This window comes from Salvelinus alpinus, chromosome 15 (assembly GCF_045679555.1).
Source record: "Salvelinus alpinus chromosome 15, SLU_Salpinus.1, whole genome shotgun sequence".
NCBI lineage: Eukaryota > Metazoa > Chordata > Actinopteri > Salmoniformes > Salmonidae > Salvelinus > Salvelinus alpinus.
In genome coordinates, this window is record NC_092100.1 from 13,129,076 (window position 1) to 13,154,157 (window position 25,082).

The window sequence follows — 25,082 nt, forward strand, 5'->3', positions numbered from 1 at the left end:
ATGTCTGTCCTACAGTATATTAGCTATGCCTGTCCTACAGTATATTAGCTATGTCTGTCCTACAGTATATTAGCTATGCCTGTCCTACAGTATATTAGCTATGTCTGTCCTACAGTATATTAGCTATGTCTGTCCTACAGTATATTAGCTATGTCTGTCCTACAGTATATTAGCTATGTCTGTCCTACAGTATATTAGCTATGTCTGTCCTACAGTATATTAGCTATGCCTGTCTTACAGTTTATTAGCTATGTCTGTCCTACAGTATATTAGCTATGTCTGTCCTACAGTATATTAGCTATGCCTGTCCTACAGTATATTAGCTATGCCTGTCTTACAGTATATTAGCTATGTCTGTCCTACAGTATATTAGCTATTTCTGTCCTACATCGTTAAAGTTGTATATTTGTCTTACCTTCTCTCAGTGGCAGTACTGTGTGGCTGTAGAGGAGGTGTCTCAGAGTGATTGGGATGGAGGAGAGAGCTTGTACGGGTGTTTGAGGTGTGTGTGAGAGGTGTGTCTAGGTTGTGTGTGTGTGTGTGTGTGTGTGTGTGTGTGTGTGTGTGTGTGTGTGTGTGTGTGTGTGTGTGTGTGTGTGTGTGTGTGTGTGTGTGTGTGTGTGTGTGTGTGTGAGACTTGTGGCTAGGTGTGTGTTTGTCACACTGATTGACAGAGACAGCTTACTGTCAGCATCAATTACCACCTCCTCCCATCAGCTCATCAGCCATTTGCACACCGGCATGCTGGCCTTGTTTATCTGCGGTGTCTAAACAGGTAGGGGCTTAATTACTTCAGGTCATCATGACTGGCTCCGTTGGCTGTATCTTCCCCCACGATTAAGGCCTCACAGCTCTGTCAGAACAGTGTAGCCAGTACCTCTCTTAATCTGTTGGTTGACCAATGTAGTCCCAGGCCGTCAATGTAAATAAGAATTTGTTCTCAACTGACTTGCCTGGTTAAATAAAGGTTAAATTATTATTATTATTTTTTAAATCACTGGTCACGAACGTTGTCCTCAGGTCTTCGCCACCAAACACTGTTTAATGATAAACCTTAATGAAGGAGGGAATGTGATTAAGGGTAACATCAGGCTAAACTAATGAACAACAATACATAGGCTTCCACTTCCAGCTACATGTATTTCACAGACAGTATATTTTCCATTAGTTATCTTTTGTTTGTTTTTAGTCCCATCCTTCAGCTACCCTCAACCCCTCCCATCTATCTCTGAAGACAATCCAATTTCTAGCTGCCATATACACTACTGTTCAAAAGTTTGGGGTCACTTAGAAATGTCCTTGTTTTTGAAAGAAAATAAAAAAAGTGTCCATTAAAATAACATCAAATTGATCAGAAATACAGCGTAGACATTGTTAAGTTGTAAATGACTATTGTAGCTGGAATATGGAATATCTACATAGGTTTACAGAGGCCTATTATCAGCAACCATCACTCCTGTGTTCCAACGGCACATTGTGTTAGCTAATCCAAGGTTATCATTTTAGAAGGCTAATTGATCATTAGAAAACCCTTTTGCAATTATGTTAGCATAGCTGAAAACTGTTGTGCTGATTAAAGAAGCAGTAAAACTGTCCTTCTTTAGACTAGTTGAGTATCTGGAGCACCAGCATTTGTGGGTTTGAATTACCGACTCAAAATGGCCAGAAACAATTCACTTTCTTCTGAAACTCGTCAGTTTATTCTTCTTCTGAAAAATTAAGTCTATTCCATGCGAGAAATTGCCAAAAAACTGAAGATCTCGTACAATGCTGTGTACTACTCCCTTCACAGAACAGCGCAAACTAGCTCTAACCAGAATAGAAAGAGGAGTGGGAGGCCCAGGTGCCCAACTGAGCAAGAGGACAAGTACATTAGAGTGTCTAGTTTGAGAAACAGACGCCTCACAAGTCCTCAACTGGCAGCTTCATTAAATAGTACCTACAAAAGACCAGTCTTAACGTCAACAGTGAAGAGGCGACTCCGGGATGCTGGCCTTCCAGGCAGAGTTGTAAAGAAAAAGCCATATCTCAGACTGGCCAATAAAAGGAAAAGATTAAGATGGGCAAAAGAACACAGACACTGGACAGCATCCCGGAGTCGCCTCTTCACTGTTGACGTTGAGACTGGTGTTTTGTTGGTAAAATTTAATGAAGCTTATGTTTCCAGCTACAACAGTCATTTACAACATTAACAATTACACTGTATTTCTGATCAATTTGATGTTATTTTGATGGACAAATTTGCTTTTCTTTCAAAAACAAGGATATTTCTAAGTGAGCCCAAACTTTTGAACGATAGTGTATATTTCCACTGTGCTGTGATGTTTCACAAAAGTTCTGAACCTTTCTATTCTCAAAGTTTTTACAGATTATAAATTAAAGATAAACACTTTTGCTAAGACTGTTATTATATTATTGATCGATTGACTCTGACCAGCAGTGCTATTTGTTCTGTCTTTTCTGGTGGATGAAACTGAAATTGCAACCAGATGTCTATTGCTTGTTTAAAAAATAGCGATATTTTGGAGATAGACCATATAGACCATGTTTGATCTGGTAGATTTGAAGTCTGTGTGTAAGAGGTGGCTGTCTTGTTATGGTTGCAGTTACGTGTGACATGGGTGTCACATAGAGGATTCTTCCAGATGCTCCGCCCCCTCACAGATACACCCCCTCTCTCAGGTGTCAGGTGATGGTACAGTATTACATGTGTTGTTACATGTGACACTGGTGTTACAAAGTCAAATCATAGAGGGCCGAGTGTCTGGAGGTTTTCACTCCTCCCTTGTACCTGATTGACGAATTAAGGTCATTGATTAGTTAGTACCTCCCCTCACCTGGTTGTCTAGGTCTGAATTGAGAAGAAAAAACAAACACCAGCAGACAGACGGCCCTCCGGGTTTGACACCCCTGATAGAGAGAGATAGAGGATGGGTCCTGATGCTACTTGTGCCTTATTGTGAATACTTTTACTTTAGCTCAGCCCATGAAAATAGTTCCCACCTCTGTCTTCCTTCTCTCTCTCCATCCCTCCTTCCTGCCCTAGAGGGTCAGACTCTTAGCTCATATATCCTTTGTCTTGGCAAGAACAGCGGATGGTCATAACCTTAGGAAAGCTCAGAATAGCAGGGTTGAATGGGCTAGTCTTGACCTGACCAGGGCTGGACTAATCCTTAAGTGGTCCAATTGTTTCTTAAAGGACAATCACAAACACATATAACAAGGCTCCGGATTGGCCAGATCAACATGCATGGGCTGCTTGGCTTTTAATGATGGGACAAATCACAACATAGGCGAGGGGCAACAGGTCAGGACCTATTCTTAGACAATATTCTCGCCTACAGGGCGTTGAACATCATTTAGATAAAGATAATTCAGTAAAACGTCATAATAACTTTCAGAATCAGCATTAATTAACTATTTATTAATAACTAAATAAGTAATACATTTTTTTGTTGAAAAATGTAAACGTATATAAACATAACATCAATAATCATTTACAAAGCATTTATAAACATTTATAAGCAGTGGTGGAAAAAGCACTTAGTTTTCATACTTGAGTAAAAGTAAAGATACCTTAAAAGAAAATGTAAGTAAAAGTGAAAGTCACCCAGAAAAAAATACTACTTGAGAAAAAGTCTAAAAGTATTTGGTTTTAAATGTACTTAAGTGTCAAAAGTTAAAGTATAAATAATTTAAAATGTCTTATATTAAGCAAACCAGACAACACTATTTTATTTTTCCATTTTTATTCACGGATAGCAAGGGGCACAGTTCAACACTCAGACACAATTTACAACAAAGCATTTTTGTTTAGTGAGTCTGCCAGATCAGAGGCAGTAGGGATGACCAAGGATGTTCTCTTGAGAAGTGCGTGAATTAGACAATTTTCCTGTCCTGCTAAGTATTCAAACTGTAACGAGTACTTTTGGGTGTCAGGGAAAATGTAACTTGTAAAAAGTACATTGTTTTCTTTCGGAATGTAGTGGGGTAAAAGTAAAAGTTGACAAAAATATAAATAGTAAAATAAAGTACAGATACCGCAAAAAACTAGTACCTAAAAGTATTTTTATGGTGGTGATCTTTAACTTTAACATTGTACACACATTGCATCTTCAATGATATCTACAGTGCATGTACCTGTATGTTTTTATGTATTTATGCAATAACCAACATCATTAAAAGCCTCATTTTATTTTGGTAACATTTACTAATTACACATTGTGCGCCTGTACAAAGAAACACAACCTCAATGACAAACACAAAATCATTCATCTCAAACTATTACAATTGTTACGTTCACACTTTCCTCCCTTCCTAACTAACTAAAACCATGACTGTAAACACAATGGCAGTGTTCATCTATTTCACATACAGTACCTGTCATGTTTTGTCATTGATTATCATGTCTTGTCCCTGTGCTTCCCTTCTATTCGTTTCCCTCTGCTGGTCTTATTAGGTTCTTTCCCTTTTTCTATCCCTCTCTCTCCCTCCCTCTCTCCCTCTCTCGCTCTCTCTCTCTCTATCGTTCCGTTCCTGCTCCCAGCTGTTCCTCATTCTCCTAACTACCTCATTTACTCTTTCACACCTGTCCCCTATTTTGCCCTCTGATTAGAGTCCCTATTTCTCCCTCTGTTTTCCGCTTCTGTCCTTGTCGGATCCTTGTTTGATGTTTGCTGTTCTGTGTCCTTGTTCCGCCCTGTCGTGTTTTTGCCTTCTTCAGATGCTGCGTGTGAGCAGGTGTCTATGTCAGCTACGGCCTGTGCCTTCCCGAAGCGACCTGCAGTCTGTGGCCGCGTCTCCAGTCGTTCCTCTCTACTGACGAGAGGATTTCAGTTTTCCTGTTTTGGATTTACCTAAGATAATATCCAGGAGTATCGGTTTTTGTTTAAGACTGGAATAAAGACTCTGTTTCTATTAAGTCGCTTTTGGGTCCTCATTCACCAGCATAACAGTACCAGTCAAAAGTTTGGACACACCTACTCATTCAATGGTTTTTCTTAATTGTTTTACTATATTCTACATTGTAAAATAATAGTGAAGACGTCAAAACTATGAAATAACACATATGGAATCATGTAGTAACCAAAAAAGTATTAAACAAATCTAAATTTAGATTTTAGATTCTTCAAAGTAACCAGCCTTTGCCTTGATGACAGCTTTGCACACTCTTGGCATTCTCTCAACCAGCTTCACCTGGAATGCTTTTCCAACAGTCTTGAAGGAGTTCCCACATATGCTGAGTACTTGTTGGCTGCTTTTCCTTCACTCCGCAGTCCAACTCATCCCAAACCATCTCCGTTGGGTTGAGGTCGGGTGATTGTGGAGGCCAGGTCATCTGATGCAGCACTCCATCACTCTCCTTCTTGGTCAAATAGCCCTTACACAGCCTGGAGGTGTGTTGGATCATTGTCCTGTTGAAAAACAAATGATAGTCCTACTACGCACAAACCAGATGGAATGGCGTTTCGCTGCAGAATGCTGTGGTAGCCATGCTGGTTAAGTATGCCTTGAATTCTAAATAAATCACAGTGTCACCAGCAAAGCCCCCCTACACAATCACACCTCCTCCTCCATGCTTCACGGTGGGAATTACACATGCAGAGATCATCCGTTCACCTACTCTGCGTCTCACAAAGACATAGCGGTTGGAACCAAAAATCTCAAATTTGTACATCAGACCAAAGGACAGATTTCCACCGGTCTAATGTCCATTACTCATGTTTCTTGGCCCAAGCAAGTCTCCTCTTCTTATTGGTGTCCTTTAGTAGTGGTTTCTTTGCAGCAATTCGACAATGAAGGCCTGATGCATGCAGTCTCCTCTGAATAGTTGATGTTGAGATGTGTCTGTTACTTGAGCATTTATTTGGGCTGCAATTTCTGAGGCTGGTACCTCTAATGAATGTATCCTTTGCAGCCGAGGTAACTCTGCGTCTTCCTTTCCTGTGTCGGTCCTCATGAGAGCCAGTTTCATCTTAGCGCTTGATGGTTTTTGCGACTGCACTTGAAGAAACTTTAAAAGTTCTTTACATTTTACGGATTGACTGACCTTCATGTCTTGAAGTAATGATGGACTGTCGATTCTATTTGCTTATTTGAGCTGTTCTTGCCATAATATGGACTTGGTATTTTACCAAATAGGGCTATATTCTGTATACCTCCCGTACCTTGTCACAACACAATTGATTGGCTCAAACTGTCACGCCCTGACCTTAGAGATCCTCTATTTTGGTTGGTCAGTGAGTTGGGGTGGGCATTCTATGTTTTTGTTCTATGTTGTCTATTTCTATGTGTTTGGCCGGGTGTGGTTCTCAATCAGAGGCAGCTGTCTATCGTTGTCTCTGATTGAGAACCATCCTTAGGTAGCCTTTTCCCACCTGTGTTTTGTGGGTAGTTGTTTTCTGTTTTGTGTCTGCACCAGACAGGACTGTTTAGTTTTTTCCGTTTTGTTATTTTTTGTTCTAGTGTTCAGTGTTATTAAAAGTCATGAACACGTACCACGCTGCACCTTGGTCCTCTCCTTCTTCCTCAGACGAACGTCGTTACACAAACACATTAAGAAGGAAAGAAATTCCACAAATTAACTTTTAACAAGGCACACCTGTTAATTGAAATGCATTCCAGGTGACTACCTCCTGAGTCTGCAAAGCTGTCAAGGCAAAGGGTGGCTACTTTGAAGAATCTCAAATATAAAATATATTTTGATTTGTTTAACAATTTTTTGGGGTTACTACATGATTCCATATGTGTAATTTCATAGTTTCGATGTCTTCACTATTATTCTACAATGTAAGAAAATAGTAAAAATTAAAATAAACCCTTGACTGAGTAGGTGTGTCCAAACGTTTTACTGGTACTGTACATAATTTCAAACATACACAAAACTATTACATGTGCTTTCTTTTGATAAAAACAGACCACTATTATTTTCAAAAGTGTATACCGTTTATAGTCCAAAGAGTAGCTCAACCTTGTTTTGATCGAAAGCCATTTTAAATCATTCTTTCAGTGCCTGAGCACTAAGATGACTTGAGTTCTTGTCATTTACGTATGAATTGTAATGGATTGAGCACAGAGTTCTCTTAGAAATGGCTTGGCTCACTAAATGATGAGGTGAGCTTGATACAAATGAATGCTATCTAGGTGGGCAAAGCAAAGGTCAAATGTCAAACCTAAAAGGTCAAATGACATGAAGACTGATCATTGTGCAATACCTAGTCATGGGTGCCATTTTGTCATGGGGTGGCCCCTTACATGGTTTGGGGGGGGTAGAGGGCAGGTTAAGGTGCAAAGACAAGGGTAATCTCTGACAGGCCAGCTGTCCTTACATCCCCTTTAAAGGTCAAAGGTTAATACTTCAGATGTCCCGCCCCCTCAGGGGTCCGTGCTTCTCTGGCCCTGCCCAGTCACAAAAAAACCCGTCTCAGGTCCCCAGGAGAAGTGATGGTGTTACACTGTGGACACAGCTTCTTAGCCCCCTAGGACATAAACACAGCAATTTGAGACTGCTTTGGGCTCAACAAACATCTGTATGAAACTTGTGTGCATTACATTGTGTTGTATGATAAAAAATATAATGGGCTGTAACAATCAATCAAACTTTATTGTCCCCTGAGGGAAATGTGGGAAGAAAGCAGGGGTAACGTGATAAAAATACAATAGAGTCATGTGTATTATAGCTTTATAGCATTATTTGACAAACATCTTACCAGAGTGCGGAGCCAGCACTCCTCACAGTGGGCATGCCAGCACTGGATGGAGGTGAGGGGTGTTGTGTAAGTGTCCTACAGAGAGAGAGAGGTGGGGAGAGTGAGAGAGAGAGAGAGAGGGGGGGTGGAGACAGAAATTTCAAAGAATGAAAAACGACCCGTATGGATGACATTATAGTGCCTCATGCAACAACACATAGTGAAACACATTCCACATTGTGTATTAAATGTATCGGTTGCATGAAAGACTGTTGTCACTAGATGGTGCTAAGTGCCTCAAGAGTCCAGATTTAATCAAATGTTCAAAATGTTTATATTTGTTTGCTTTGGGGCTCCGTTTTACCCCCATACTGAAATTCAACTATTCATAACTATGCTTGATTGATAGGTTGAATGAAAGGTTCTGTGTGGCTCAGTTGGTACAGCACGGCACTTGCAACACCAGGGTTGTGGGTTTGATTCCCATGGGGGACCAGTACAGGAATATGTGTCCACTCTCTACTGTAAGACACTCTGGATAAGAATGTAAAAGTCTTAAAGGATACACTTCAGTATTTCTATTGAATTAGCTTGATCCCAGTGCAACTATACTCACTAGCCCGGTCCCAGACCTGTTAGAGCTCTTCCCAACTCCATTGCTCACTGTCAAGCTAAACAATGACAAGGAGTTGGCATGACAGCACAAACAGACTGGGACTCAGGCTATACACTCACCCTACAGATAAGACAGTTGTGTCTGTCTCCTCTGGACAGCTGCTTCTCTAGGTCCCGTATACGATTTCTTAGTGAATCCAACGTCGTCAGCCCAGAATCCTCAGAGACCCTGAACATATGCGCAACACACACACACACACACACACACAGAGAGAGAGAGGAGGGGAGTGAGGGGGACAGGAGAAGAAGATGCCAGAGAGTTATTCATAAATCAAAGACAGATTAAATGATTTGCTGGCCAACATGGACACGGAGCATGACATTTAGCTGCACTCACATAGGCAGCATTCAGTCTCATTCATCATTGGAAGATGAAGGTGAGCTGAGAGCAAGTACCAAGTACCACACACACCACAGGCACACCGCAGGCTCACCGCAGGCTCACTACAGGCACACCACAGGCATAACCAGTCGTCCTGTATGAGTTGAGCTGGACCTATGCCTAACTCGTGCATTGGTTAACTCTAGAGGTTCCTAGGATCTCCACCGTGCAAGGTAAATCTGATTTGAGTGTTAATGAGGCGTATTGCTGGAAAGAAATTCTAAATACATTTCATCTTGATGTTCTGGTGCCGTTTGGGCAATTGAAAGTATTGATTGGGGATTTATTTTTGGAGCAATGTAACTGTTTTTCTGGGTGATATGTGATGTCTTACTTGTGCTTCCCATGATAGTTTGTGTATAATGTGTATATTTATGTTGCATATACAGGACACATATGCAAAAGAGACCTAGGTCACATAATTAAAATAAATATATAGCTGAGCTTTTTTGTAAATATATATATGGAGTGCATTCGGAAAGTATTCAGACCCCTTGACCTTTTCCACGTTCTGTTACGTTACAGCCAAATTCTAAAATGGACTAAATTGTTATGTTTTTCTTCATTAATCTACACGTAATACCCCATAATGACAAAGCAAAAACAGATTTTTAGAAATTTGTGCAAATCTATAAAAAATGTAAACTGAAATATCACATTTACATAAATATTCAGACCCTTTACTCAGTACTTTGTTGAAGTACCTTTGGCAACAATTACAACCTCAAATCTTCTTGTGTATGACACTACAAGCTTGGCACACCTGTATTTGGGGAGTTTCTCCCATTCTTCTCTGCAGATCTACTCAAGCTCTTTCAGGTTGGATGGGGAGCGTCGCTGAACAGCCATTTTCAGGTCTCTCCAGAGATGCTCGATCGGGTTCAAGTCCGGACTCTGGCTGGGCCACTCAAGGACACTCAGAGACTTGTTCCGAAGCCACTCCGGCATTGTCTTGGCTGTGTGCTTAGGGTCGTTGTCCTGTTGGAAGGTGAACCTTTGCCCCAGTCTGAGGTACTGAGCGCTCTGGAGCAGGTTTTCATCAAGGATCTCTCTGTACTTTGTTACGTTCATCATTCCCTCGATCCTGACTAGTCTCCCTGCCACCGAAAACATCCCCACAGCATGATGCTGACACCACCACGCTTCACCACAGGGGTGGTGCCAGGTTTCCTACAGATGTGATGCTTGGCATTCAGGCCAAAGAGTTCAATCTTGGTTTCATCAGACCAGAAAATTGTGTTTTACATGGTCTGAGAGTCCTTTACGTGCCTTTTGGCAAACTCCAAGCTGGCTGTCATGTGCCTTTTACTGAGGAGTGGTTTCCGTCTGGCAGCTCTACCATGAAGGCCTGATTGGTGGAGTGCTGCAGAGATGGTTGTCCTTCTGGAAGGTTCTCCCATCTTCACAGAGGAACTCTGGAGCTCCGTCATAGTAACCACCGGGTTCTTAGTCAGCTCCCTGACCAAGGCCCTTCTCCCCCGATTGCTCAGTTTGGCCGGGTGGCCAGCTCTAGGAAGAGTCTTGGTGGTTCCAAACTCCGTCCATTTAAAAATGATGGAGCCCCCTGTGTTCTTGGGGACATTCTATGCTGCAGACATTTTTTGGTACCTTTCCTCAGATCTGTGCCTCGACACAATCCTGTCTTGGAGCTCTACAGACAATTCCTTCGACCTCATGGCTTGGTTTTTGCTCTGACATGCACTGTCAACTGTAGGACCTATAGACATGTTTGTGCCTTTCCAAATCATGTCCAATGAATTGAATTTACCACAGGTGGACTCCAATCAAGTTGTAGAAACATCTCAAGGTTGATCAATGGAAACAGGATGTACCTGAACTGTAACTAAATGTGGAAAATGGTTAAAGGGTCTGAATATTTACCGAATGCACTGTATATATACACTACCATTCAAAAGTTTGGGGTCACTTAGAAATGTCCTCGTTTTTGAAGGAAAAACGCATTTTCTGTCCATTAAAACAACATAGAATTGATCAGAAATACAGTGTAGACATTTTTAATGTTGTAAATGACTATTGTAGGTGGACAGCAGATTTTTTAGGGAATATTTACATAGGTGTACAGAGGCCCATTGTCAGAAACCATCACTCCTGTGTTCCAATGGCATGTTGTGTTAGCTAATCCAAGTTTATAATTTTAAAAGGCTAATTGATCATTAGAAAACCCTTTTGCAATTATGTTAGCACAGCTGAAAACTGTTGTACTGGTTAAGAAAATGTTTTTATCTTAAATTTACAATCTGTAGAAACTATGAGAATAGAAAGGTTCAGAACTTTTGTGAAACATCACAGCGCAGTTGAAATATATATGACAAAAATATATGTACAAATGGATGGTGTTAAGAGATCGATGGGAGGGGTTGAGTGGAGCTGAAGGGTAGGACTAAAAACAACAAAATTAAATTTAAAAAATTGTCACATGCCCCGAATACATCAGGTGTAGAAAAAATTGCTTTTTCTTTGCAACTCTGCCTAGACGGCCAGCATCCTGGAGTTTTGAGGGTACTATTTATTGAAGCTGCCAGTTGAGGACTTGTGAAGCGTCTGTTTCTCAAACTAGTCACTCTAATGTACTTGTCCTCTTGCTCAGTTGTGCACCGGGGCCTCCCACTCCTCTTTCTTTTCTGGTTAGAGCCAGTTTGCACTGTTCTGTGAAGGGAGTAGTACACAGCGTTGTACGAGATCTTCAGTTTCTTGGCAATTTCTCGCATGGAATAGCCTTCATTTCTCAGAACAAGAATTGACTGACGAGTTTCAGAAGAAAGTCTTTGTTTCTGGCCATTTTGAGCCTGTAATCGAACCTACAAATGCTGATACTCCAGATACTCAACTCGTCTAAAGAAGGACAGTTTGATTGCTTCTTTAAAGTATTATTATTTTATTTATTGACTATGACTTTTCAAATCACCCAGCAGTGCATTTTGCAATTATTCAGCCATTCCTGGACCTGCGACCAAAAACAAGCTACATATGGGACAGTCCCCAAACAAATGATCTAATGATTCTGTCTCTTTGCAGCAAAATCTGCAGAGCTGGGATGGTTGTATCCCCCATTTAATATAACATTCTACTGGTTGCAAGAATTTTGTATAATCATTTTAATTGAAAACATCTAAGTTTTGAATCTGGCGTCGTTTTACGTATCAGTTCATAAACCATGTGCCATGGAATCAGTGGCATGTGTCATGGAATCAGTGCCATGTGCCATGGAATCAGTGCCAGGTGCCATGGAATCAGTGCCAGGTGCCATGGAATCAGTGCCAGGTGCCATGGAATCAGTGCCAGGTGCCATGGAATCAGTGCCAGGTGCCATGGAATCAGTGCCAGGTGCCATGGAATCAGTGCCAGGTGCCATGGAATCAGTTGGGAAATCTCTTCCCAACTTTTTTGCAATCTATATGGCACAGATGTAAATGTGTTGGTCCTTACATGAAACTGGAATACTTTTTTATTCATCACAAATTTCTTTAAGCAATTTTGGTCTTTAATGCCGACAGACAAGTTCCTTACTTTTTCCCTCTTCCACTTGCCTCTTCCATTTTTGCAGTAATGCTGCAATTAGTTGGTTGTAATTTTGGGTAGAGCAGACATTTCCAAATCTCTGTGTTAGCTGAATGTGTGATGTAACTCCACCAGTCTTATTTAATATCATTTACAAAGATTATACATTTTTTAAAACATTTTTCCCCAAAATATATATTTTTTTATCAATTAGTATATTTCAGTTCAACCATAATATTTGTCATATTATTTGTTCTGTCTTTTCTGGTAGATTAAAATTGAAACTGCAACCAACTTTCAATGTGTTAAAAAAAGCAATATTTTGGAGAAGATTTCATTTTCAAATTACCAAAAGTGAGAGGTAGTAATCTGAATAAAGGGAAAAAGGCCATTCCTGAATATGGTGTGAGACATTCTTATTAATCTGCTAGAGAATTATTTTGGATTTAAGTAACTTTTGTATGACTGAAGCCTTTAGTAAGAGGTCTAATGCTTTAATATTTAATCATTTCTGCCATCCAAATTCATCTTCATTATATAAATAGGCCAGTTTAATTTTGTCTGGCTTGCCGTTCCAAATAAAATTGAATAATTGTTGCTCATATAATTTCAAAAACCAGGTCGCTAGGTGTAGGCAAGGCCATAAGCAAATAGGTAAAGTGAGATATGACTAAAGAGTTAATCAGGGCGATTTTTTCACAAATAAACAGGCATTTTCCTTTCAATGTTTGAAAGATCTTATCTATTTTTGCAAACTTTCTATTCACATTTACTGTAGTGAGATCCTTTCTTTCTTTCGGGATATGAATGTATGTCCACATCACCGTCAGAACATTTCATTGGTAAACTACACGGTAATGTAAAATATGTATTTTTTAATGATCCAATATGTAATATAGTAGTACACTTAATTTGGTTGTAATCCAGAGGTTAGAAAAAGTATCTAGATCCTCTATGAGGCTGTGGAGGGATCCAAATTGTGGATTTAAAGAAACCATTAATCGTCAGTGTACAATGACATATTTGTTTTTAAGCCCTGGATTTCTAGCCCCTTGATATTAATGTTGGATCTGATTTTAATAGCTAACATTTAGATGGCAATAATAAATAGATATGCCGATAGTTGACAACCTTGTTTTACTCCTCTTGACAGTTTAATACTTTCTGAGAAGTAGCCATTATTTAGTATTTTACACCTAGGGTTACTATACATAACTTTAACCCATTGCTTCTCCAAAATTGAAATATTCGAGGCATTATATATAAATTCCAGTCATACTTTATCAAAAGCCTTTTCAAAGTCATCTATGAATACCAGGCCTGGTTTCCCAGATTTTTCATAGTGTTCCATTGTTTCCAGTACTTGTCTTACAGTATATTATATCCAATGTATCGTCCATGTAAAACACCTGTTTGATTAAGATGAATAATATGCGACAACACCTTTTTAATTATATTTTTGTAAAGGTTTACAGTATCATGAAGTCAATGGTAATGTAGAACATTTTCACAGCTGACACTTGACGTTTCTTTCAGAACTTACATATCAATGTCACTATTTTTACAGGTCCTGTGTAGGGAGGCTATGCTGTTGTTCCGTTTGTTGCTCTCTCCGTTGCTAGTGGATGGACTTCCTGTAGCAAAAGAGGACTATAATTTTAGATCAGGACATCCACTCTTAATATCCAATTAATGAAGTATGGCGACAGGGAGCCTAGCGGTTGGAGCGTTGGACCAATAACCAAAAGGTTGCGTGTTTGAATCCCCGAGCTGACAAGGGTGTCGTAGGGCACTCAGTCTGGCTTTCAACTTACTCTTGAAAGTTGTAATAGTAGAATGCACAAGGTGTCATTTCAAAATGTGGGTAGTGTATCATCAGAGAACTATGTATAACTTGTCAGAAATGTCCAGATCAAATAGTCCAAGTCAGTTTATGTTTTTTAGCTAAGTTCGTTAGCCTTAGATTTGTTGAGTCACTCAAATATGACATGAATAAACATTAGACATGGGAAAATTTATAGATTTGCATACACACATATTAATACACGTATACACACATATTAATACACGTATACACACATGCGTATTAATACATATATGTACATGAAACTGGACAAATATAAGCACCCAACAAATTATATTATAGCTACTAAATATTAATGAATTCAAACTTAGTAGCTGTTCTCACCCTCATTTGTCCATTTGGAATGTTCCAGAGTTACTCTGTTGGACAGTGTACCACCACTGAGAAACAAAACCAATGAGACGGTTAATGCAGACAATGCTAACCACACAGGCATGTGTGTAGTGATGGAACACAGAAACAGGCCATGGGACTACAGGGTGTGGTGCGTACTTTAAAAACGCCCCCCTCAGTGCTTCCCTCCCCTCCACCTCCCCAGGATCCTGCCCTGAACAGGGGATGTCTGCCTCCGTACATCTGGATCACCATGTTAAGGAGACATAAGGACTGCATTCAACCATGTACAATTATATAGCACTGCCATATTGGTGGATCCTTACAATGATGTGGAGAACATAGGACTCATGATTAGATCTTATAAAATCTGATGTATTTTAAAGGATACTGTACTCTTCCATACTGCAGAGTGTCATCTCCATCCACGTCCAGGTCAGCGTCACTGTCACCACGGCCTTCCTTAGACGTGCTGCTGCTCACAAACACCGACCCTGAGGACGTCATAACACTCTGTGACTTATATTCATTCAATATATCTTCACTCTCACCAAATCTTCACTCTCACCATAACTTCACTCTCACCATAATTTCACTCTCACCATATCTTCACTCTCACCATATCTTCACTCTCACCATATCTTCACTCTCACCATATCTTCACTCTCACCATATCTTCACTCTCACCATATCTTCACTCTCACCATATCTTCACTCTCACCATATCTTCACTCTCACCATAATTTCACTCCCACCATAACTTCACTCTCACCAAATCTGCACTCTCACCAAATCTGCACTCTCACCAAATCTGCACTCTCACCAAATCTGCACTCTCACCATACCTTTCACTCTCACCATATCTTCACTCTCACCATATCATCACACCCATCACATCTTCACTCTCACCATATCTTCACTCTCACCATATCATCACACCCATCACATCTTCACTCTCACCATATTTTCACTCTCACCATATTTTCACTCTCACCATACCTTCACTCTCACCATACCTTCACTCTCACCATATCATCACTCTCACCATATCATCACTCTCACCATATTTTCACTCTCACCATACCTTCACACTCACCATATATTCACACTCACCATATCTTCACACTCACCTAGCACATTCTCACATAGTGGGCAGTGTTAACTGACTATCGAGTGTTAAGGGCAGATGTTTAAAGCCATTGAGAGGTGAGACTTTCTTTGCTAATCTGAGGCCATTGAAAGGTGACACTTCCAAATGTGTGGAGTGATTCGTGTCACCTATGCTGTCATGCCAGCTCATTGTCATTGTCATTGTTTGACTTGACATGTACCATATGTCTCCTTTTCAAGGGTTGAAAAATTCCCTTAACTTTCCCCAAATTCCCAGGTTTTCCAGACATCCTGGCTGGAAGAGAATAAGATTTCTGGAATACCTGAGCATTTTGGGAAAGTTACAAGAAATGTATAACCCTATCGGCAACCCATATAATCAAGGTAGAGCTTTGCTGTTGGTACTGGAAAGCAATTCATCCTTATAGGTAGGCTAATATAGTATACTGTGTTAAGTACACTGGCCTTTCTAACTGCCACTCAGTCACATTATCCACCCCACTGCACCAGATCCAAGACCCAGTCAGAGGGTCTGGTACGGGGGATGTGTTTTACCTTCACACCCTCCCAGTATGGATGTCATCCGTATCCTCCTCCGCTCACTCCATTCTTCCTCCCCCCTCCCCAGGTCCAACAAAATGTCCTGAAAACACACACAGACTACTTACTGATTACTGATGTATCTCCGAGGCGTAACCCGAGGTACGGTAACCTGATGTACAGTAACCTGATGTACAGTATCCTGATGTACAGTAACCTGCGGTGCAGTATCCTGATGTACAGTATCCTGAGGTACAGTAACCTGAGGTACAGTAACCTGAGATACAGTAACCTGATGTACAGTATCCTGATGTACAGTATCCTGCGGTACAGTAACCTGATGTACAGTAACCTGATGTACAGTAACCTGATGTACAGTATCCTGCGGTACAGTAGCCTGATGTACAGTAACCTGATGTACAGTAACCTGATGTACAGTAACCTGATGTACAGTATCCTGATGTACAGTATCCTGCGGTACAGTAGCCTGATGTACAGTAACCTGAGGTACAGTAACCTGAGGTACAGTAACCTGATGTACAGTAACCTGAGGTACAGTAACCTGATGTACAGTATCCTGAGGTACAGTATCCTGATGTACAGTAACCTGAGGTACAGTAACCTGATGTACAGTAACCTGATGTACAGTATCCTGATGTACAGTATCCTGATGTACAGTATCCTGCAGTACAGTAACCTGATGTACAGTAACCTGATATACAGTAACCTGAGGTACAGTAACCTGATGTACAGTATCCTGATGTACGGTAACCTGAGGTACGATACCAGAGGTACGGTAACCTGAGGTATAGTAACCTGAAGTACAGTAACCTGATGTACGGTATCTGAGGTACGGTAACCTGAGGTACGATAACCAGAGGTACGGTAACCTGAGGTATGGTAACCTGATGTACAGTAACCCGATGTACAGTAACCCGAGGTACAGTAACCTGATGTACAGTATCCTGATGTACGGTAACCTGAGGTACGATACCAGAGGTACGGTAACCTGAGGTATAGTAACCTGAAGTACAGTAACCTGATGTACGGTATCTGAGGTACGGTAACCCGAGGTACGGTAACCTGAGGTACGGTAACCTGAGGTACGGTAACCTGAGGTACGGTAACCTGAGGTACGGTAAAACTGTGGTACGGTAACCTGAGGTACGGTAACCTGATGTACAGTAACCTGAGGTACAGTAACCTGAGGTACAGTAACCTGAGGTACGGTAACCTGAGGTACGGTAACCTGAGGTACGGTAACCTGATGTACAGTAACCTGAGGTACAGTAACCTGAGGTACAGTAACCTGTGGTACAGTAACCTGTGGTACGGTAACCTGAGGTACAGTAACCTGAGGTACAGTAACCTGTGGTACAGTAACCTGTGGTACAGTAACCTGAGGTACAGTAACCTGAGGTACAGTAACCTGTGGTACAGTAACCTGAGGTACAGTAACCTGAGGTACAGTAACCTGAGGTACAGTAACCTGTGGTACGGTAACCTGAGGTACAGTAACCTGAGGTACAGTAACCTGAGGTACAGTAACCTGTGGTACAGTAACCTGAGGTACAGTAACCTGAGGTACAGTAACCTGAGGTACAGTAACCTGTGGTACGGTAACCTGTGGTACAGTAACCTGAGGTACAGTAACCTGAGGTACAGTAACCTGTGGTACGGTAACCTGAGGTACAGTAACCTGAGGTACAGTAACCTGATGTATGGTATACGGTAACCTGATGTATGGTATACAGTAACCTGTTGTACAGTAACCTGAGGTACAGTAACCTGAGGTACGGTAACCTGAGATACAGTAACCTGAGGTACAGTAACCTGAGGTACAGTAACCTGTACAGTAACCTGAGGTACAGTAACCTGAGGTACGGTAACCTGAGGTACAGTAACCGTATGTATGGTATACAGTAACCTGTTGTAGAGTAACCTGAGGTATGGTAACCTGAGGTACAGTAACCGTATGTATGGTATACAGTAACCTGTTGTAGAGTAACCTGAGGTATGGTAACCTGAGGTACGGTAACCTGAGGTACAGTAACCTGAGGTACAGTAACCTGAGGTACGGTAACCTGTTGTACGGTAACCTGAGGTACAGTAACCTGAGGTACGGTAACCTGAGGTACGGTAACCTGTAAAAGCAGGCCCTCTCCACATGGACACACTGAGCCTAATGGGCAGAAAGCAATACCAGGAGTTTAATTACAGGTGGCCACAACATGCTGTTAACCTCCGATTATTTCAGTAGCCCTGTTTCCAGACCAATCCACCTGCTCTATCCATCATCGATCTCTCTAAGACATCCAGTACAGTATACAGTATGAGGAATAGCTAGGCTTGCTGTCGTCTACAGTACAATACAACGCCAGTTTCTATTTAGGAACATACCTGGTCCTCGTAAGGTCTCCTCCTCTTCAGCTTGCCGATCCTGACTGAAAGAGAACCCACACAAAGAGACAGACAGGGAGCAGAGAGGGTTAGCTAGAAGATATCTGTAGAGCTAGGTAATAGCTAGGTAATAGCTAGGTAATAGCTAGGTAATAGCTAGGTAATAGCTAGGTAATAGCTAGGTAATAGCTAGGTAATAGCAATTGGCTGTGCAACTCCCCATTGGGAGTAAATGTACAATACATGGTACCTTAGTGTAAACACAGCCATGCAGTAAGACCCAAAGGAAGGAGGGATGTTGCTTCTGCTTTGTGACAATGGGGGTAAATGTGACAGAGTTGTTGGCTACTGTGTATAAAAAAAGCCAGAATACACACGAATGCATACACAAGCACACGCACACACACACACGCACGCACGCAGGCACACACAATAACAAACGTAACACAGAAGAACACCAACTGGGAACTTTTTCATCTTGTTCCTGACTGCATACTACCTGTGTTGTTCCTGACTACATACTACCTGTGTTGTTCCTGACAACATACTACCAGTGTTGTTCCTGACTGCATACTACCTGTGTTGTTCCTGACTGCATACTACCTGTGTTGTTCCTGACTGCACACTACCTGTGTTGTTCCTGACAACATACTACCTGTGTTGTTCCTGACTGCATACTACCTGTGTTGTTCCTGACAACATACTACCTGTGTTGTTCCTGACTACATACTACCTGTGTTGTTCCTGACAACATACTACCAGTGTTGTTCCTGACAACATACTACCTGTGTTGTTCCTGACTGCATACTACCTGTGTTGTTCCTGACAACATACTACCAGTGTTGTTCCTGACAACATACTACCTGTGTTGTTCCTGACTACATACTACCTGTGTTGTTCCTGACAACATACTACCTGTGTTGTTCCTGACTGCACACTACCTGTGTTGTTCCTGACTACATACTACCTGTGTTGTTCCTGACTGCATACTACCTGTGTTGTTCCTGACTGCATACTACCTGTGTTGTTCCTGACTGCATACTACCTGTGTTGTTCCTGACTGCATACTACCCGTGTTGTTCCTGACTGCACACTACCTGTGTTGTTCCTGACTGCATACTACCTGTGTTGTTTCTGACTGCATCCTACCTGTGTTGTTCCTGACTGCATCCTACCTGTGTTGTTCCTGACTGCACACTACCTGTGTTGTTCCTGACTGCACACTACCTGTGTTGTTCCTGACTGCATCCTGCCTGTGTTGTTCCTGACTGCACAATACCTGTGTTGTTCCTGACTGCATCCTGCCTGTGTTGTTCCTGACTGCATCCTACCTGTGTTGTTCCTGACTGCACACTACCTGTGTTGTTCCTGACTGCACACTACCTGTGTTGTTCCTGACTGCATCCTGCCTGTGTTGTTCCTGACTACATACTACCTGTGTTGTTCCTGACTACATACTACCCGTGTTGTTCCTGACTACATACTACCTGTGTTGTTCCTGACTACATACTACCTGTGTTGTTCCTGACAACATACTACCCGTGTTGTTCCTGACTACATACTACCCGTGTTGTTCCTGACTACATACTACCTGTGTTGTTCCTGACTGCACACTACCTGTGTTGTTCCTGACAACATACTACCTGTGTTGTTCCTGACAACATACTACCTGTGTTGTTCCTGACTGCATACTACCTGTGTTGTTCCTGACTGCATCCTGCCTGTGTTGTTCCTGACTGCATACTACCTGTGTTGTTCCTGACAACATACTACCTGTGTTGTTCCTGACTACATACTACCTGTGTTGTTCCTGACTGCATCCTGCCTGTGTTGTTCCTGACTACATACTACCTGCGTTGTTCCTGACTGCATACTACCTGTGTTGTTCCTGACTGCATCCTGCCTGTGTTGTTCCTGACTACATACTACCTGTGTTGTTCCTGACTGCATACTACCCGCGTTGTTCCTGACTGCACACTACCCGTGTTGTTCCTGACTACATACTACCCGTGTTGTTCCTGACTACATACTACCTGTGTTGTTCCTGACTGCATACTACCCGTGTTGTTCCTGACTACATACTACCTGTGTTGTTCCTGACTACATACTACCTGTGTTGTTCCTGACTACATACTACCCGTGTTGTTCCTGACTACATACTACCTGTGTTGTTCCTGACTACATACTACCTGTGTTGTTCCTGACAACATACTACCCGTGTTGTTCCTGACTACATACTACCCGTGTTGTTCCTGACTACATACTACCTGTGTTGTTCCTGACTGCACACTACCTGTGTTGTTCCTGACAACATACTACCTGTGTTGTTCCTGACAACATACTACCTGTGTTGTTTCTGACTGCATACTACCTGTGTTGTTCCTGACTGCATCCTGCCTGTGTTGTTCCTGACTGCATACTACCTGTGTTGTTCCTGACAACATACTACCTGTGTTGTTCCTGACTACATACTACCTGTGTTGTTCCTGACTGCATCCTGCCTGTGTTGTTCCTGACTACATACTACCTGTGTTGTTCCTGACTGCATACTACCTGTGTTGTTCCTGACTGCATCCTGCCTGTGTTGTTCCTGACTACATACTACCTGTGTTGTTCCTGACTGCATACTACCTGTGTTGTTCCTGACTGCATCCTGCCTGTGTTGTTCCTGACTACATACTACCTGTGTTGTTCCTGACAACATACTACCTGTGTTGTTCCTGACTGCATCCTACCTGTGTTGTTCCTGACTACATACTACCTGTGTTGTTCCTGACTACATACTACCTGTGTTGTTCCTGACTGCATACTACCTGTGTTGTTCCTGACTACATACTACCTGTGTTGTTCCTGACTACATACTACCTGTGTTGTTCCTGACTGCATCCTACCTGTGTTGTTCCTGACTGCATACTACCTGTGTTGTTCCTGACTACATACTACCTGTGTTGTTCCTGACTACATACTACCTGTGTTGTTCCTGACAACATACTACCTGTGTTGTTCCTGACAACATACTACCTGTGTTGTTCCTGACAACATACTACCTGTGTTGTTCCTGACAACATACTACCTGTGTTGTGACAACACACTACCTGTGTTGTTCCTGACAACATACTACCTGTGTTGTTCCCGACTGCATCCTACCTGAGTTGTTCCTGACTACATACCAGCTGTGTTGTTCCTGACTACATACAGAGGAGAGCGTAGTTTCAGCAGGATGACAGTAGGAAGAACAATCTTCTCCCTAGCGCCTTATTAGAAATTCATTATACTGTACTGCATCATCTGTAATAAAAGTCAGTAGTCCTCAACAAAACCAACACACACTGGAGATAGAGGAAGAGGAATGGTATGTTTCTCTACTGGCAACTGGACAAAGCACTGATACAAGAGTAGCTACTAGGTTATACACGATGTGCACAGGGAAGATACACAGGTAAGATACACAGGTAAGATACACAGGTAAGACACACAGGTAAGATACACAGGTAAGATACACAGGTAAGATACACAGGTAAGATACACAGGTAAGATACACACACACTGTGCAAAGGTAAGATACACAGGAAAGACACAGGGGTAAGATTCACAGATAAGATACACAGGTAAGATACACAGGAAAGACACAGAGGTAAGATTCACAGGTAAGATACACCGGTAAGATACACAGGTAAGACAAACATACACATGCTCTGCACAGGTAAGATATGGCGAACTATCAGCAGACTACAACCTACAAGGTATGAAATAATTTTTCTTGTGTAAAATTCATTGATGGTTTTATGGTAGAACATCCTCCTAAGTCTGTTCCCTGAAATATATAACGTATAAACTAAATAGTCAGTGAGTGTAGTCTGTGATAATGGGTGGGAAAAGTACTCAATATAAGTATTGGGGTATACAAGGTCGCCCATATAGTGTCTTGTGTCTCTTACCAGTTCCTTTGCAGTCTGGGGTTAGGTGACTTCTGTTGTGGGGACTTAAAGGGGCGGGTTTGGCGTAGCACCAGTCATCGACTGTTAACATATCAAGAGGTTAAAGGTCAAAGGTTAATAGATCCTCTGCTTGTGTGGGTGCTAGGTCAAAAGGTACCGTGCTCTCAGTGACAGGGGTCACAGGAGTCACAGTTAGGCTAGTTTCTCATTTTGAATGATCGGTGGGGTTTCACTGATCTTCAATGCAGGAGAGGGAGGATAGAAGCTCCCATTTTCATTCCTCCCTTGAAAATGTCCTCCATAATATATTGTAGCTGTAGATAGGCCTTTGAACATCATTTTACAGTCAATTACCCCAATGCAAAAGCAGTAACCCAACTAACCAACCCATCTGAACCAACAACAGATCTGTCTTTGAAATCGTATGTATTTCTGAACACATACCATTCAGTCTTGTATGTCTGTTGGTCCTCACACGCAGAAACGTCTGTGGAAAAAGGAGAGGTGAAGAACCTTCAAAGAAGTGTGTGTGTGTGTGTGTGTGTGTCTTTGTAGTGAAGAACCTACCTGGTATCTGTCTGAGTGGGGCTCTTCAGGAGGGCAGGGGAGAGAGGTGGGGGACCCACCCTCACATTTAATGTGCAGAGATAGTGAGAGGATCTGTGGACAGAGGACAGGGACAGAGTCAAAGAAAGATGTGTGTGTGTGTGTGTGTGTGTGTGCGTGTGTGCGTGTGTTATTATTTACCTTAGTAGCTCCTAATGGATGGGTCCTCTGCACTGAATTAGTACTGTTGTGTGTGTGTGTGCGTGTGTGTGTGTGCGTGTGTTATTATTTACCTTAGTAGCTCCTAATGGATGGGTCCTCTGCACTGAATTAGTACTGTTGTGTGTGTGTGTGCGTGTGTGTGTGTGCGTGTGTTATTATTTACCTTAGTAGCTCCTAATGGATGGGTCCTCTGCACTGAATTAGTACTGTTGTGTGTGTGTGTGTGTGTGTGTGTGTGTGTGTGTGTGTGTTATTATTTACCTTAGTAGCTCCTAATGGATGGGTCCTCTGCACTGAATTAGTACTGTTGTGTGTGTGTGTGTGTGTGTGTGTGTGTGTGTGTGTGTGTGTGTGTGTGTGTGTGTGTGTGTGTGTGTGTGTGTGTGTGTGTGTGTGTGTGTGTGTGTGTTATTATTTACCTTAGTAGCTCCTAATGGATGGGTCCTCTGCACTGAATTAGTACTGTTGAAAGGAAGAAAGAGGAAACACTTAAAGGGGGTCAGGAAACTAATGCTACAATATTCACACTGTTTATTGTTGTTTATTGTTGTATAGTGTTGTTCATTGTTGTTATTTATTGTTATTTGTTGTTTAGTGTTGTTTATTGTTGTTTAGTGTTGTTTAGTGTTGTTTATTGTTGTTTATTGTTGTTTAGTGTTGTTTAGTGTTGTTTAGTGTTGTTTGTTGTTTATTATTGTTCGTTTTTTATTGTTGTTTAGTGTTGTTTGTTGTTATTTATTGTCATTTGTTGTTTAGTGTTGTTAATTGTTGTTTGTTGTTTATTAATGTTATTTTTTTATTGTTGTTTAGTGTTGTTTAGTGTTGTTGTTTAGTGTTGTCTGTGTGTTTTTGTGTGGGTCTGTGTGTGTGTGTGTATGATTTGGAACTGTGCCAGTCTGCTATTCTCCTGCTCATATCTGTTCTATACGGCTACCTGATTTGTAACTGTGCCAGTCTGCCCATCTCCTGCTCCATGTGCTCCTGTAGCTCACCTGGTGGTAACACAGCATGGCACACTGGACACACTGGGGGCAGAGAGTCATACAGGACATCACCCTTACCCACTGACACAGAGAGGCAGGGAGTCATACAGGACATTACTCTTACCTACTGACACAGAGAGGCAGGGAGTCATACAGGACATTACTCTTACCTACTGACACAGAAAGGCAGGGAGTCATACAGGACATTACTCTTACCTACTGACACAGAGAGGCAGGGAGTCATACAGGACATTACTCTTACCAACTGACACAGAGAGGCAGGGAGTCATACAGGACATTACTCTTACCAACTGACACAGAGAGGCAGGGAGTCATACAGGACATTACTCTTACCCACTGACACAGAGAGGCAGGGAGTCATACAGGACATTACTCTTACCAACTGACACAGAGAGGCAGGGAGTCATACAGGACATTACTCTTACCTACTGACACAGAGAGGGAGGAAAGGCAGAGTAAGGAGAGGAGAGTTTCATTAGAATTGTCTGTGTCAAATAAATATAAAGTTTAACACACACACACAAACATGCATGAACACAAGTACACATGTACGCATGCACACACACCCCACTCCCCCTCACACTCAGCACCACCCTGTCAGTGAGCCTGCATCATAGCCTGTCAATGGGAACATTAGCCAGGCCCACCCGGCCCATTGGGTTTCCCTTCTGGATTACTGCCATAAGCAGACAGCTAGGATGGGAGGTATGCTAAATAAACATTTTACCAGGTAGATGAGGTCATTTACTCCTGAAAGCCATCAATCACATGTAGAGAAGTAAGGCCATCTGTCTGCATCATATCTCTCTCTGTATCTCAACACAATCAGACAAGAACCTCGTCATATAGCCAACGATGACG

The 25,082-nt window shown here is 41.9% G+C and overlaps 1 protein-coding gene across 2 annotated transcripts in view; it reads right to left on the minus strand.

The window, feature by feature from the left end:
• Positions 1-6,771: 6,771 nt before the first annotated feature.
• The window catches only part of rnf220b (ring finger protein 220b), a 71,729-nt gene continuing 53,418 nt past the window's right edge, over positions 6,772-25,082 (minus strand). The window contains exons 3-16 of one of the 2 annotated variants that reach the window (XM_071344249.1): positions 24,152-24,242; positions 23,479-23,521; positions 23,017-23,109; positions 22,894-22,936; positions 22,450-22,530; positions 18,512-18,555; positions 16,127-16,214; positions 14,853-14,955; positions 14,621-14,704; positions 14,453-14,508; positions 13,808-13,898; positions 8,424-8,532; positions 7,710-7,784; positions 6,772-7,478 (exon numbers count right to left, since the gene is read on the minus strand). In XM_071344249.1, the coding sequence (XP_071200350.1) occupies positions 7,407-7,478; positions 7,710-7,784; positions 8,424-8,532; positions 13,808-13,898; positions 14,453-14,508; positions 14,621-14,704; positions 14,853-14,955; positions 16,127-16,214; positions 18,512-18,555; positions 22,450-22,530; positions 22,894-22,936; positions 23,017-23,109; positions 23,479-23,521; positions 24,152-24,242 (1,073 nt within the window). In that variant the 3' untranslated portion in view covers positions 6,772-7,406. Of the gene's footprint in view, positions 7,479-7,709; positions 7,785-8,423; positions 8,533-13,807; positions 13,899-14,452; positions 14,509-14,620; positions 14,705-14,852; positions 14,956-16,126; positions 16,215-18,511; positions 18,556-22,449; positions 22,531-22,893; positions 22,937-23,016; positions 23,110-23,478; positions 23,522-23,636; positions 23,680-24,151; positions 24,243-25,082 lie in introns of both variants that reach the window. The other variant, XM_071344248.1, reaches the window with a different exon arrangement.